Source organism: Pelobates fuscus, chromosome 10 (genome assembly GCF_036172605.1).
Source record: "Pelobates fuscus isolate aPelFus1 chromosome 10, aPelFus1.pri, whole genome shotgun sequence".
In the NCBI taxonomy this organism is placed as follows: Eukaryota; Metazoa; Chordata; class Amphibia; order Anura; family Pelobatidae; genus Pelobates; species Pelobates fuscus.
Window position 1 is genome coordinate 58,157,999 of NC_086326.1, and position 15,382 is coordinate 58,173,380.

General features: G+C 37.2%; 1 protein-coding gene across 13 annotated transcripts in view; it reads left to right on the top strand.

The window, feature by feature from the left end:
• ANK3 (ankyrin 3) overlaps nucleotides 1-15,382 on the top strand; it is a 557,845-nt gene that overhangs the window by 459,635 nt on the left and 82,828 nt on the right. For 11 of the 13 annotated variants that reach the window (XR_010085575.1, XR_010085574.1, XM_063434253.1 and 8 more), the window contains 3 exons: nucleotides 3,622-3,724; nucleotides 10,214-10,320; nucleotides 11,649-11,681. Coding sequence is in view for 11 of the 13 variants with exons in the window: in XM_063434253.1 (XP_063290323.1) it covers nucleotides 3,622-3,724; nucleotides 10,214-10,320; nucleotides 11,649-11,681 (243 nt within the window). In the remaining 2 variants the exon portion in view is untranslated. The remainder of the gene's footprint in view (nucleotides 1-3,621; nucleotides 3,725-10,213; nucleotides 10,321-11,648; nucleotides 11,682-15,382) is intronic. The other 2 variants (XM_063434258.1, XM_063434263.1) reach the window with 1 other exon arrangement.

Below are 15,382 nucleotides of genomic sequence, written 5' to 3' on the forward strand. Positions count from 1 at the left end.
AAACAAGGCTGTGTGTTTGTGGGCATTACTGTTCCTGTTTTAGATTACCAAGCAGTTTACACGCTGACAGAGAAATCATATTTGAGCTAATAATTAAACTTTTCATAGTGAGAACTATGGAGCACTTTCAAACATCTTAACTCTTTGAGTACTAGAGTGGGGCTGAGCAGCACATTGAAACAAATGTGCGACACATGCAGTTTAGCAAAAAAAACTATTGTTTTCCACTTTCTATTCTATTTGCTATTGTACCTTAGTTACAACAAGTGCTTTAATCCCTCCAATTCATGGTGTACACGAGGGCAGGCTACATATGGAAAGTCAACATCTATAATCTTCGTAATGGATTAACGCACCACGTTTTTAGTGTAGGGTTTCAGGATACCCTGCTTCAATACAGGTCTGTTAAATATCTTGATCCATGTGTGTTTAAAGGTTTACTCCAAGCAAAAACAATGTTTTAATAAACCTGGTTCTTGGATGGAGCAAGCCTTACTGGCATGTCATAAAAAAAGGAACATTTATTTGCATTACCATTCTGAGGCCAAGTTCTCTCGGGAAAGCCTGTTTTACTTTCTCCACAACGATCTAATACAATGCTATTCATAAGTGCCACGTGTACATTCAAAATTCCACATAGGAATTTGACAAAGTCAATGCTTTCGTATGGAGCTTCCACGTCACGCGACCAGGTTTTACTTGGTCCAAGCTTTGGGGTCCAAGCAGGGATACTTATTGTGGTTTCGTGCACATTTTTGTCCCAGAATGTCCATATTTGTGGACTCTTTAATGGCAAGACATTTTTTTACATTATAGAATAAAATGTGTACATCTGGACTGCAAATCTAAGCGGTCAAGGGCCAGACCTTTATTATGGGATATGATCAACATGTAATACAGATACTGCTGTATATAATAGAGAAGTATTTTCCTAAAAGCTCATTAACAGAACTGGAGAAAGTTTGACAACTAAATAGACATTCCAAAATATACGGTATCTGAACCCTGAATTGGTGAAGCTTCCCTGAAGATTGGTTTGAAATGTAAAGTGAATATTGTAATGTGTGTTGGTTAATATAGGCCAGATTTGTACTTTAATTGTCATTGCTTATATTTCAGGATCATATTTCATGTCAAATTTTATTTTCAGCTTGATAAGCCTTTAACCCTTTGCATGCCAGGTTAAGTCACTGTGCACTACCTATCACGCAAAGGGTTAACATGGCTTTTCTCTGTGCCCCCTGGACATTCTATTCCATCAGCTTTTGTCAAAAAAACGTCACTAGCGTCTAAAAAAAAAAAAAAAAAAAATTTAAACTCTATTCCAAATGAATTCTTTTGCATTTTTCTTTTGGTAATAAGAGTCAATTCATACATGTACATGTTATATACAGAATTTAACAGCAACAGGGCTCATCGCAAAACGGTGCACTATTGATAGTCGAATTTAGGGCAACATAGCCAAATTGCGAAAAGCCTTCTATTTTAGCCAAAATTTTGCAAATGATTTGTCAATTCACCAGTGAATCAAGGGGTGATGACAACGTAGACCCTAAGCTGTTTTAGGACTATAATTCGAGGTATCGGGAGATTTATAGCCCAACAACAGCTTCTTTTTTTTTTCCCGGCATAAATGTTTGATTCTATATTAACGTCAGTTCAATGCAAGATTATTCAAATCTGCTGTATTTCTCGAAGACCTAAATGAGCTGCCCTGTGTATCTGTGTGTAACATGGAGAGAGAAGTAAGACACATTTCAATTGCTGAATCATATATATCTTTCAATTTTCTGCATCTGAATTTTTTTTTTTACTTTTTGTTTTTCCCCCTCGTCCATAATAACTTTCTTTAAACTAGTCCTAAAATCAGGTAAGAAGGCATGAACCCATTGAATCCAATGCTTTTAACCCCTGCTCATTGTCATACATCTTAGTCATTATCGTGCTGTGCTGTGATTATTATTTTTTTTATGTCTAAACTTAGTCCATTTGGTGTTAACCTGTAATAGTAGGAGGGTCTTTATAGCTTAGAGAAAATGGTTTGAAGCAGCATTTCCTGTTTGCAGTTAAGATTTTGTTGGACAAACAAATCGATGCCAAAATCAATATCATTGATAACCCTAATCAGCCAGCCCCTGAAACTTTATTTGAAATTACTAAAGTTGGTCTGTTGACTACATGCAACGCAACAGTCCTTCTAAAGCCGAGGATCACTGGCCATCACTAAATTTCTAATCTACTGTGCTAAATCCACCTGGAAAATGACATTTTATGTTGGCGTTGGACATGAAATGCTGCTCTATAAAGCCCCAATAGTTTGTGCAGTGAGAATGGATTGCTCAGGGTAAGTGGTCTCAGAAAATGGATTGGTTTGATTGTTATAACAGAGTTGGGATATGGGGTAGGCAACCTTCCGTACTCAAGATGTGGACTACATTTCCTTTAATGCTATTATAGCCATAATGTTGCTGGCAAAGAATCATGGGGGATGTAGTTCAACACATCTGGAGAGCCAAAGGTTGCATCTTTCAGTGTAATAGTGCAGCAGTATTAAGTGATTGAGTTCAATTTAAACAATTATAATTTTAAACAAAGAATATGCTTGTATAAACTAATATATTATATATATATATTTACAGACTTCTCTCTGGCCTGATTCCCAGCAGGCTTAGTAATTATAGGTGCATGCTACGAAAAGATAGGGGGTGACCTGACTGACGTCCATTAATGTTAACAATGTAATGCACCAATTTTACTAGTGTTTCAGGTCTCCATCCACCTCAGTTTTGAAGTCCATGAAAATGCATATAACAGGGCTGTCTTAATGGTATATTTGACAAATATAATATTTGACATATTAATGCAACCAGGATTGTTACGGTAATAAGAGGTTTTTGTAGATCGTCAACCTGAAGAGGTTCATGGAACATTAGTTTTAGTTAATTTCATTATGATAAGGGATTATTATAGAACAAATGCTCTCTGCCCGCACACGCGTCGACTGAGGATCCTGCGCAGTGACAATGGAGACTGCCACCATTTTAATGCCAAGGAGATCCCTGTGATTTCAGAGAGACTGGTGACTTTACAAGGAGGTTTTGCCACTGCTCTATATTGGGCATACAGCGTGCATGCGGTGCTGTTATTGTTTTAAGGGTGTCCTTTGCTGTGTGACGATGTCTGGTGTGAAACTGGCTTTAGCTTGCCCTTTTGAACCTTGAAGGTCTGGTAAATATTGGGCATGAATATTGCCAGTGGTGTATCTTCCAGGGTTTAATCTGTAATCACACAGTGTCATATTTATGTGATAAAATCCCACTAAGGTTTTTCATTTAAATGGCTCAGCCTGCAATTCTGAGCTACTGTGCCTTTAAAAAAAAAAAAAAATGAAATCTGTATTACATTTAAATATTTTTATGGAAAAATCTAAAATACATACAGCGCCCATGTTCCGCTACACTTTCAAACCTGCCATTTCTCTGTAGTTATTGTCAGATTCCAACCTTTCACATTTCACCTTGCCCTGGAAGCTGCATTCATTATTTTGTTTTGTTTTCTTTCCCCCTTTGCATTCATCTCATTGTCATCTGCGTGTACTGTGGTAAATTGTAACTACAACAGCCTCCGCTCCTTCAGTTCGGATAGGTCCTACACACTAAACAGAAGCTCCTTTGCTCGGGACAGTATGATGATTGAAGAACTCCTTGCTCCTTCTAAGGAACAGGTATGTACACTATGCTTACTGTATATTTATGTATTATGTGCTTGCTTTCAGTAGATGCTTTTGCTTTTAAAAAAAATCATGTATCTAGATTGACGGCTACAACCAGTTTTATTATAGATGTGTTATTTGTTGCTAATAATCTGGTATGTAATAACGATTTAGCGACTGATCACACAAAATGTATAACTGTATAATAAAACGGTGTACATGAGAAGGATAATTATAACCACTAATAAATTGCATAGCAGGTCAGAAGAAATTAAGTAATAAAAAAAAAAAATCTGAATATCACCCCAAATTTTGCATGTTACATAAATGTAAACCGAGAAAATGAATATACTATTAAAACATATACTACTCTAATCTGTGCTATGCTCCTTGGGCTCCTGCAAAGCGTATGCAGTTATATTGAGCCGCCTGCTCACTTAACGATTGTCATTTGAATCATTGCTGTAAAACATTCTTCAATTGAGAAAGGCTTTACAGCATTGTGGGAACAGGAGCAATTGCACCCTCTGTACTCGAGTTGGTCAAAATGTAGACTCCCCACCGGCTCTACTGCTGGTCATTTTAATTCTTAACACCATGATTACTGCTTGAAACTGTTAAAAGAATGTCAATCTGATGTTCTATATAATTACTGCATTAAAAGCATCTTGTATGTGTAGGTCATTTGATGAATTAAAGTGTACTTTAGCCTAGCCTTGTCTATAGCATTTTTGCAAGCATGTTTATAGTTCTTAGACATTTCTAATTCGTTAGCAGCTATAAAGCCTGTATGAATTTATGGCTTGAGAATGGTTTTTATTTTATTTGTTTTAACTGTACTGTTTTTTAAAATCTGTATGTTTAAAACTTCCTGTGCATTTATTTAAGCCCCCTTGGGAAGTAGAGCAAACATTTTTCTTTTTGGTCAGACAATTATTTACATCTTATTTCTTATTGTTTACTGGACTATATCTGACCTTTTACTAAACAGTAGTTCTTTAAATGTGTCTGTTAGACAGATTTCAGCTGGTGTCACTATGCTTCAGGCCAAGGGAAATCAGAACGATTAATATAAGTATCCATACGATGGCTTCTAATATGATAGTGAACAGTGTCCTGTTCTATAGTTGGACCCTGATCCCATTATAGGAAGTGGTGGAGTAGCAAACATGAAAAGCTAAATGTGTGCTGGTTTCATTTCATGGCTTTGCAAAATAGTGGACTTTTACCATTGGGATTGGGTGGTGGTGATGGCGGAAGGGTTATGGGGAAATCTACCCTAAATGGCAGATTGCTCTTAATTTACACAGAATCATTACGTCGGAAGTCCTTTCCAAAAAGCAATAAGGAACCGCGCACTCAATCCCATCACTCTGAGCCAGGGTGCAACCAAACCAGTTCCAAGCACCAGGTCCTAATAACAATAAGCATAAAATACAAAATGGTTTAGGCATTTCCAAGGTTCAGAAATTGCAAATTTATTGAAGCCCAATGTAACACAACGTTTCGACCTACACGGTCTTTGTTAAGCTCAAAGACTGTGTAAGTCGAAACGTTGTGTTACATTGGGCTTCAATAAATTTGCTATTTCTGAACCTTGGAGTGCTTAAACCATTTTGTATTTTAGGAAGATTCTTAAGTGGCCCCTTTTTGGAATTTAGTGTAGACATAAACAATATTTGTACAGAATGGTCCCAAGAAATGTATTCATGATCCTTTAGATAGATAAATATACATGAGAGTGTATAATGGGTGTATAATGGGACAGATCTAGGTGGACTTAACACCTTTATATGGCCTTGAGGAGATATACTCTCATTTTAAATAAAGTTTTTTGTAGAAAATCCCCTGATTTGCTGCTGCTGTTATCCCTCTTCCTCTATAAAGAAAAAGACAAGCATGGAGTGCTTTTTTTTTTGTGGCTAAAAAAAATACATCTAGCATTAAGATGTGTTTGCATTGTAATCGGATGTAGTCTTGTAACTTAGGTCAAGGGTAGACAACCTTCCGGACGTTGTAGACTACATCTCCCTTGGTGCTTTGCCAGCAATATGGCTGAAAGAGCATTATAGGAGATGTAGTTTACAGCATCTGAAATGCGGAAGGTTGCCTACCCCTGACTTAGGTGATTGGTGAGTCTTATGATGAAAGAAATGTGAATTAAGCTCTTCCTCTGTTTTTGCAACACCTGAATAGTATGGCCGTTGTAAAACTGTCTCGTCCACTTACCACTCTCCTTGATCCCCAACCAAAAGCATGTCCAACACTGCTCTCTTTGGCCCTCCTTTGCTCTTTCCCATGGCCAGACTAAGAGCCCATTTGGCCTGGTGCTGAGAATTATGAGGGGCCTAAGTACAGAATCTTATCGACCAAAAACACTAAAACAGTCATACCTCTCGAGTTATGGATCTGGTGGAGATGTTGCCGGAGGGAAACTCCCGCTTAAAATATACTAATCTCTCTCTAATTCATGCTTTCATCTTTCAAGTAAATCCATACCCCCTAACAGCAGTGTCCAGTTATGCAGGAAGTCAATGGGCGTTGTAAAAGGGTGGGCCACTGACTCGGATCATGTAACCAGAACTCCCAAAAGGGATGAACATGCCCAAAAAGGAGGCATGTCTGCCCATAGCATTGGAAGGCCAGCCTGGCATGAATGCATGTCAGGCTGCCTGCCAATCATGCATGCTGGCCAACGGCATCCTGAGCTTGGCATAAATGCATCTAATGATGCGCTCGCTCCATGCTTCCTAAGGTCTGTCCCCTAGCAGTCACATGTCCACTTGTCTCCTAACCTTCTTACTAGCAGGCAGAAGCTCCTGGTATACAGTCTAATACAGAGAAAAGGTGGATGTGAGTGTAAAGAAAAGGGAACATGCCACAGTGTTAGAGAAACCAAAGTCAGCATTACGTTAACTAATTTCATTTCAGCTAGTCCACACAAGTTTTGTTTCCATATATCCCTCTTAAGTTTCCATACTTAAGCAAGACTATGTGAAGAGTAGTACGGGTTGCCAACTTTTTGGGGAAAAAAATACAGGCCTTAATCATTTGCATAACTAATTATGTATGCGTGACATCACATGCTGTAAATCACAAGGTGTGACATAAGAGAAAATTCTGTAAAATCACCAAAAACTACTTATAGTTTAATTCTGCTGTATAGATGGATTGTTCCCAGGGTCTCCCTGTCTCCCAGGTGTCCCCATGCCGCCCACTGTCTGTGTCCCCATGTCACTAGGGGACACTGTGAGACTTGGGGACACTGAGACTATGTATCACACTGTCTCAGTGCCTAATGTCTGTGTCCCCATGTTGCCCAGTGTCCCCTAGTGTCTGTGTCCCCATGTCTCACAGTGTCTCCATGTCTCACAATACTAACACTAGGGACACTGAGCACACTGGGAGACATGGGGACACAGACACTGGGAGACATGGGGACACCGACACCAGGGACACTGGCTGGGAGACATGGGGACACTGGGGACATTGTGTCCCTAGTGTCTGTGTCCCTATGTCTCCCACTGTCCCCAAGTGTCTGTGTCCCCATGTCTCAGTGTCCCCATGTGTGTCTGTTTCTCCAAGTCTCCAAGTGTCTCAGCATCCCCAGAGGTCTGCCTGTGTCCCCATGTCTTACAGAGTCTCAGTGTACCCATGTCTCCCTGCAGCCTTTACCCCATCCCTCACTTCCCTGAGCTGCAGGCTGTCTCTGCAGGCTGGGAGCTGCTGTCTGGACTCTCTGTGCTGTGATGCTGCTGCCCCGCGGATCAGTGAGTAGAGAGATGCAGGTATATGCTGTAACTTCCTATCCCTGCCTTTTTCCACACATACAGCGACACCTACTGGCCGGTGCTGGTATTGCAGAGTAATCTCTGTTTATACTGAGAAAAATACCGGCATTTGTATTGCCGGTATTACTGCAATATCGGCACCGGCCAGGCAGCCTAAAATAAATACCGGCCCGATTGCAACCCTAAGAGTAGTGGGTAAAAAAAGTACAAAAAATAATTTTTTTTTTTTTTTTTTTTTTTTTTTTTAAAACCAGTGGGCCTATTCCATGGCCATGGGCCTGGACCTGCAGCTCAATCAGCCCCTATGTTAATACGGCCCTGCTCTTTCCCATGACATGCAGTATGTCCCACACTGCTAACCCTTCCTGTAATACAACCTACAAAGAGTCCTTCCTGCATCATTATAGCCAGACCAAATTTTGCCAAACTTGTTCACACACAACTTCAGTGTAGCTGAACTGACACTGGGCTTACGTTTTCTATGTTTTTTATTCTGTGTTCATATTTGGCTTTATATTTTTGTTGATTTTCCATTATTCTGACCCAGCAAGTCTCTGACTATATAAGTGCATTATTTTTTTTTCGGCTTAATGGAGTTATATTGTAAGACTGGCCATACTAAGGCTGTTACCTAAGTTTCCTTTCATTTTTGTTTAATTTCTGTAACTTTGACCTACGTTTGCAAGCCTAGGTAATGCTACATCCATACGATGAGTCATAACCAGTTACTGAGTGTACCTACATACATAAGTAAGTAAACAGAGGAGGAACAAATATTATTATAGGTTCCACTTTTCAAAGACCATCTGCTTTTCCTGCAGATGCTCTTTGACATGTATACTGCAAACAAAGTCAGGTAGATAAACAATACATTTATTAGTAAATGATGAGAAGGCTGTTGGCAGGAGTACATCTATCAGTGCACCTGGTGTTATATAAATAATTGTGATCCACTCAAATAGGATTAACTTCATTGTTTGAGTCAATGTATTCCAAACAATGTTTCCCTTTAGACATGATTAACAATTGGCTTCATCGGCGGAAAACCAATAAAGATTATATCGTGGGCGCTCAAATTGCCATGCACTGCATGTTTTCAAAGAGCTGAAAGGTTGGGTGAACTTGGCAACCAATTAATCTTGAAATTATCCGCTCGCTGAATAGTTATCTCAGGACGTCCATTGTGGCCCTGGCTGTATGGGCAGTATCCCTATCCTGCTAAAACCATTTCAGGACAATTTTCCTCTTTGCGTCAAAATAATGGAACTGTCATTTAGAAAATAAAATTCCACTTTTTTTTTTTTTTTACTTGTACTTTCATGAAATTACCCATGATGAGTCTCCCAAGACTCGGTTATAATATGTACCTTAAACAAAAAAAATCAACTACTAAAAAAAAAGTTATTTACCTGTCATATCCTACTCTGAATTTAGCTCTACACTGAATGGATAGCTGTACCTAGTCACATGTAATAAAGTAAATAGTTTGAAATGAGAAACCCCTTAAGAACACATGACATGTGTGACATGTCATGATTCCCTTTTATTCTGGAAGTTTGGTCCTTAAGGGGTTAAGTAATCTAGTAATCTGATCAATAGTAGATACATGGTTTTTTTTGGGGGGTGGCCATCTTAAAAAAAATAATAATTATTATTATTGTAGTATATTTGTAAAACTTACACTACTGCTGAAAATAAGACCAATATGTGCAAAAGCAAGTCACTTTTCCCCTTAAACTTGTTCCCTTATAGCTGCCCAGACTCCACATTGAGACACATTGACTTTGTGAATATGAAGCCTGTGATCACAAATACAAACATATAGTAAACAATATATTGTATATAATATTATTATTATTTTATTATTTATATAGCGCCATCAGATTCCGTAGCGCTATAAAATGGAATGATATTTGTTTTGCCAATTTCCTCTGAAATCTATGTGTAATCAGGAGAGATAATTACATATGGGGTGGCATACTATATCCCTTCATCTTATCCAAAATATGTGAGAACCTTCACTTGTATAATTGGGTGGGGCAAACATGGAATTAGGATTCACCTGGTAGAACTAGTGCGGCTCAACCTTTGTGTATCTTGAAGATGAGCCACAGCCAAAATAAGATACTTGGCACTTTCAAGGCCAAGTTTGTTATTGTTATCACAAGCAGAATAGAACATTAGGTACCTTTTCGGTTACATTTTAAAATAATTATTATGTATATATGAAAAACAAGAAACAATACTGTCTTTATTTCAATTGTATCTTGCTGTATCCTGCCCACACATCACTATTATAATATTACAGGTCTTTATACCCTTTTCTTTAGAGCCAAAAATGTTATTCTAGAACTCTCTCTTTACTCGGTTTAATTACAGGACAGGTATGGGCAATTTACATTGCTGTACTGCTTTTACTGCATTTCTAAATGTTGTGTGTTGTTCTAAGTGAATTAAAAAATATATATATATTTTAATAATGTACATGATGTTTGCATTTACGTATTGGGATGCAATTTCCAATATTAGTCAATTGATAAACCCTACATATTTTTGTATGTACCTTGAATGTCCCTCATTTTGCCTAAAAATCGGATATGTATGGGCAATGCGTTCAAGACAGTTTTTTATTCAGAAAAATCAAATAGACGAACAATAAAAGCTGTAAATACATTTGGTGCCAATTCTTTTTACATTTTTATGTTTTTAGAACCAGTCACTCACAAGAGAATTTGATTCGGACTCCTTGAGACACTACAGTTGGGCAGCAGACACTTTGGACAATGTAAATTTGGTCTCCAGTCCAGTGCATTCTGGGTGAGTGATGCAAGCAATCTTGACGTATATCAAGTGGAAAATCTGCATTTAATTTAAGCCAAGTTATATACGTAGGTTCTAAAAATAGGGTTGAGTGAAGATACATATTAAAAAGCAAACCGATTGAAAACCATCAGCAATTTTAGTTTTTGCTATCTAACTGTTTCTGTAATGTCACATTTTACAAAGCTATAACACAGATTTGCCCTGTAATTGCTGGATATTAAAATATTAACCTGTATTACCTTGTATACCTCGATACATTTAAAACCAATGCTTAATGCTTTCTACCTTTGCTCGTCTGTTAAGATTATCTGCTAGTTTATTTTTTTAATAACCTTAAACTATTGAAGATTTAATATATATTTTTTTTTTGCTGAGGTTTATGTAGGCATTGTTCTGTGTTTTCTATTGACCGTTTTAAGAATGTTTTTGACACTTCAAAATTTCCTTCAAGTGCCTCTTTTGATTTTAAAAATACTATGTCTGGCATCTTACACTTCATAACGAAGTGTCGGAAGTTTTCACAATTTTACGGAATCTGAGCTCTACTTTGCCCTCATCAAATATGTTTCAACCAGGGTTATCCACTAAATTACAAATATTAATCCAAACTAGCCAAATTACCCAACTCTCTTTTACAGGCAAGGGCATTTTTAAAACTGCCTCTTTCTAGACAATTTCTAGTTTAGCGGATAGCCGAAACTGTTTAGTGGATATGGGCAACACATTCATACTAAAAAAAAAAAAATTTACAGTTATTAAACACAAAAATAATTAAGGGCAGTTCTCATGTGCAACATTGATAAACTTTTGTAAAAACTCATGAGTTATTTTTTTTAGCACCTTTGAAATGTTACATCCACAGTCCAGTTCTTTTTAAATTGCGGCATAGGCCTGTATTTATCAGCTCACATATAGACAAAATACGAGTTCTCTATATGGAGCAATCACCATGGAAACAAATACAAACTTTTGGGTAATTGCTCAAGATTAACTGTTCTCAATTCTCAACAATTCCCTATGTAGTAAATCATCAATCCAAAAAAAAAAGTTCAGGCCAAAAAAAAAACTGAGCTGAGATAATTATTGCGACTCCGTTAAATTGGCTTAAAATTTGCATTTCTGCGGTCAACAGGTGAGCGATTGAATTTCTTCGTCGGGGAATAACTAGAGAAATTCTAAGATAAAGAAGACTCAAAGAGTCAAAGTGAATTCTAAAAGGACTAGGTGCTGGTTCTTCTACGCTGCCATTTTATTGATTCCGTTTGCTTACGTTTAATTATTTCTATATGATATTTTGTTTCGCTTTCTATATTATTTTGCAGCTATTTCTATCCACTTCCGCTGTATGATGCAAGGTGACAATGCCAATCTTTTTGATTATTTGTTTATTTTTTATACTAACAATATTAACAAATATCCACACTGCTTACAAGAGATGGGTGAAGTTTTTTTTTTTCCCTCTAATTCACAACAGTTTGTTTATTTTTTGTTTTAAAAAAAAATAATGTATGCATCCTAATTAGGATTTTATATCTTGTTAACATTAAGCATGATACATTTTTAAGTTATTTCAATTATGGCTGAAATTGTCTGAAATTGTACAAAGAGAAATCTGGTACTTTGTACTTTTCTAATGTTATCAAAATTTGAAAGAAACTTTTGTTATACAGAAGGAAGGGATAAACGTGTGGGTTTATGCATTAAACTGGGAATTTTGGAGAATGGGATATGGGAGTTTCAAGTTATTGAATAGTTTACTTTAATAATGACATGCCGCAAGTCAGTACATGACAAATTTAAAAAATAATGATGGTCTTTAATTACAAACTTTTGTGGTCCGTAACTAAAGATGAACATCAAAGTTAGGTTTATGTGACATGCACTGACTTGAGGCACAATATGGAATGTGGCTTTCTTAATAAAGTTGATGCCACATTCCATTTTTGTGTTCTTATGGTTTTTCTTCAGCATATCAATGTTTCAAAATACATCATCTGTATTTTAAGAGACTGGCTAAGTACAGCTTATGACAAACAGCATAATTAAGTAGAACTTTAATTTGGGGGTCCTACTTTCCCCAAAGATTCCCCAAGGGAGCCTGTCTGCTCCTTATGGTGGTGCATCGGGCTGGAGGAGGGAGAGGGGGAGGAGGGAGGGAGACGAGAGATATACTCACCTGAAGCTCTGCCTGTCTTTTGCATTGCCAATTTAAGCCCCTGGAATCTGGAGCCACAATGAGCCATGTCACAGATATGCTCTCAGTTATTATTATTATTATTATTATTATTTATAAAGCGCCAACAAATTCTGCAGCGCTGTACAGTGGGTGGACTAACAGACACGTGAGAATCCCCCATAGATCTGCCACAGGCATATGTAGAGCATCACACAACATATGCATGTTTTCATCAACTATTGTAAGTGACAATGGAGAAATGATTAGAATTATTTAAATGGCGCCAGCAAATTCCGCAGCGCTGTGAAATGGTAACATGAGACAATTTAAAGCCTTTTAAATACATTTTGCCTAAAATCTCCTTTTAAATAAGACAATGTAGTCCCTTTTTCGTCTTGATGTGATATCTCTTGACTGTGTTGGAATGACAGCTTTACGTGTGAGTTTGTGCACATACATAATATTTAACTCTACCAAGTGCTAGATTCAGCCATTAAACCAATCAATATCTTTTTAATGGTTAAATTCCTTGCTTTACAGCTGGTGAATCTTTTTTTTATTTTTTGTTTTAAAATTATACTTAAGGAATTATCTTGTTACAAGTATAACTTTCAAGGAAAAGTGTAGTAAAGTCCAACCAGCTGATGGTGCTTTGCTTACATTTATATTGGCATTAAATTGGTCCATATTATCATGGCAAACATTATTGTACTTTCTTATACAAGCCCTTGTAAATGTATACACGTGTGTAAGATCATCTTCTGCACACTTATAGGAAGATGAAAGTTCCCAATGACGTCAGTTTTATGTTGATGACCATATTGGGTTCTCGCAGAACTATGGGAGAACACAACAATAAAAAAAGGCTTCTATCGAGCTAGACAGCCAGGAGATTCAGATACAAGTTGTCATGGAAATCAAAAACAACGGAACAATTTTACATTTTTTATCCAATTGATAGCAGATGGATAAGCATGTTTTCAGTATTATCCTTAATTTGAGTGCTAGCAACACAAAAAAAAAAAAAACAAACCAATCAGAATTCCACTTGGGATTTGAAATATACTGTGTATTTTTACCTCTACAAAATGTATTAGTGACTTTTTAGAACCAAAATTCATTCAGCAGCAATAGACATAACAGTCAAAAATCTCACAACTTTCACATGCATATTTGAGCTTCTCCAACATTTATAGTAAGGAATAATGACCATTAATTGTATATGTGGGAAACACAATGAATTTCATTTCTATATGTTTTATGACTTCCTCCATCTTGGCAGCTTCCCAGGAATATAAAAGTATTCTATTTTACAAAGCAGCTTTGTAGCATTTACATATCCCTGCATAGCAATTGTAACCAAGATTTGACTTAGAGTTTCAGTCAAGCCAAACATTTATTCGTGGGATTTGCAAATCCAATCATCTTTTTTCTATTACTGCATAAAGATTTTGAGCACTGGATATATATTCAGTTTCAACTAAATGGCTTTTGACACTGCAAATGTCAACTGCTGTGACCCACTGGCATATTTAAGAACCCTGCCATCACAGGGCTTAGACTGGGGATGCATACATGCGCACTGTCAGATTTGGCGTTGAACCCCAGCTCATACACACACGCACATTTGACATTTATATATATTGACATTTGCAGCGTCAAAGCTGTTTAATAGTCTTGGCCACAAGCAGATTAATTCCCCAACTCATTTTGCCTAAAATCTGATATTTCCTTATCAATCCTCAGTTGAGTATACCCCTAATATGATTATGTTGAAAGTCACCCACATATTCCATATATTGCTGTAAACACTTGAATCTTGATTCATGCTTCCATGATCAATAGGAAGTGAAGGGGCTTATTCAAGTGGTGGCTGGTGAAGTTTTGAGGTGGTTGGGTGCCAAACTTCTTCCCCAGAATCTGACTCCACAATTTAACTCTGTAGCCATAATCTTTCTGATTGGTGGCAACTGTCCACTAAACCTCATGTATTCGAAACGTAATGGTCACGGATACAGAGTGAACAATACAATACTCCAAGCTAGTTATAATATGAAGATATTCATGCAATACCGAAAGGAACAATACAGAGATCCCTATACAATACACAGAGCCAGGTACAATACAGAGATTCCCATACAATTACAAAGAACCCAGCAAAATCTGGAGATACCAATACAATACACAGAGCTGAGCTTAATTCAGAAATACCCATACAATACACAGAACTAGGCACAATGCAACAGTACTACAGAGATAACAAACATAACAATCCCACACAGCCAGAGTCACTGTGATGGATTAGATTTTCAATTTAATACAATTCGGCCTTTAGTGAATAAGCCCCTACAGAAATAAAAAAAACACCACTCCTACAGATGCCTAATAATTGTTGTTCAATCTAAACTACAAATAGAACAAAACAAGTATGATTGTGTGAAATGAGGTGGACTGTACTGAGAATATCGCTAACCACTTAGATTAAGAGGGCTTCATCGTTCCTGTTATATGACAAAATGACAGCTTAAAGCAGCGCGTACTGTCTTCATATGTCTACTAGGCTGACGAACAGCTGCAAATTAGTCTTGTATTTCTCTGTAGTTTTTTTGTTTTTTTTTATATTCTTCCAAAAATATCCTATCTTTATTGTTTACTTCTGCACTTTAACTTTTTGGTTTGCTGCTGTTGATAGAGCCGGTGGCACACATAGTGTTAAAGGGATTTAGCATGACATATTTTGGGAGGTGCCTTTGAACATCTCTCTCTATATCCTGTTACTTGTGAGCTACAGTGATCTTTGTCAAACTAGCTCTCAGCACCTGCCCAACATGGAAGGATTTGTTGCTTCCCTATTCATCTTAACTCTTTAGGTGCTGGAAA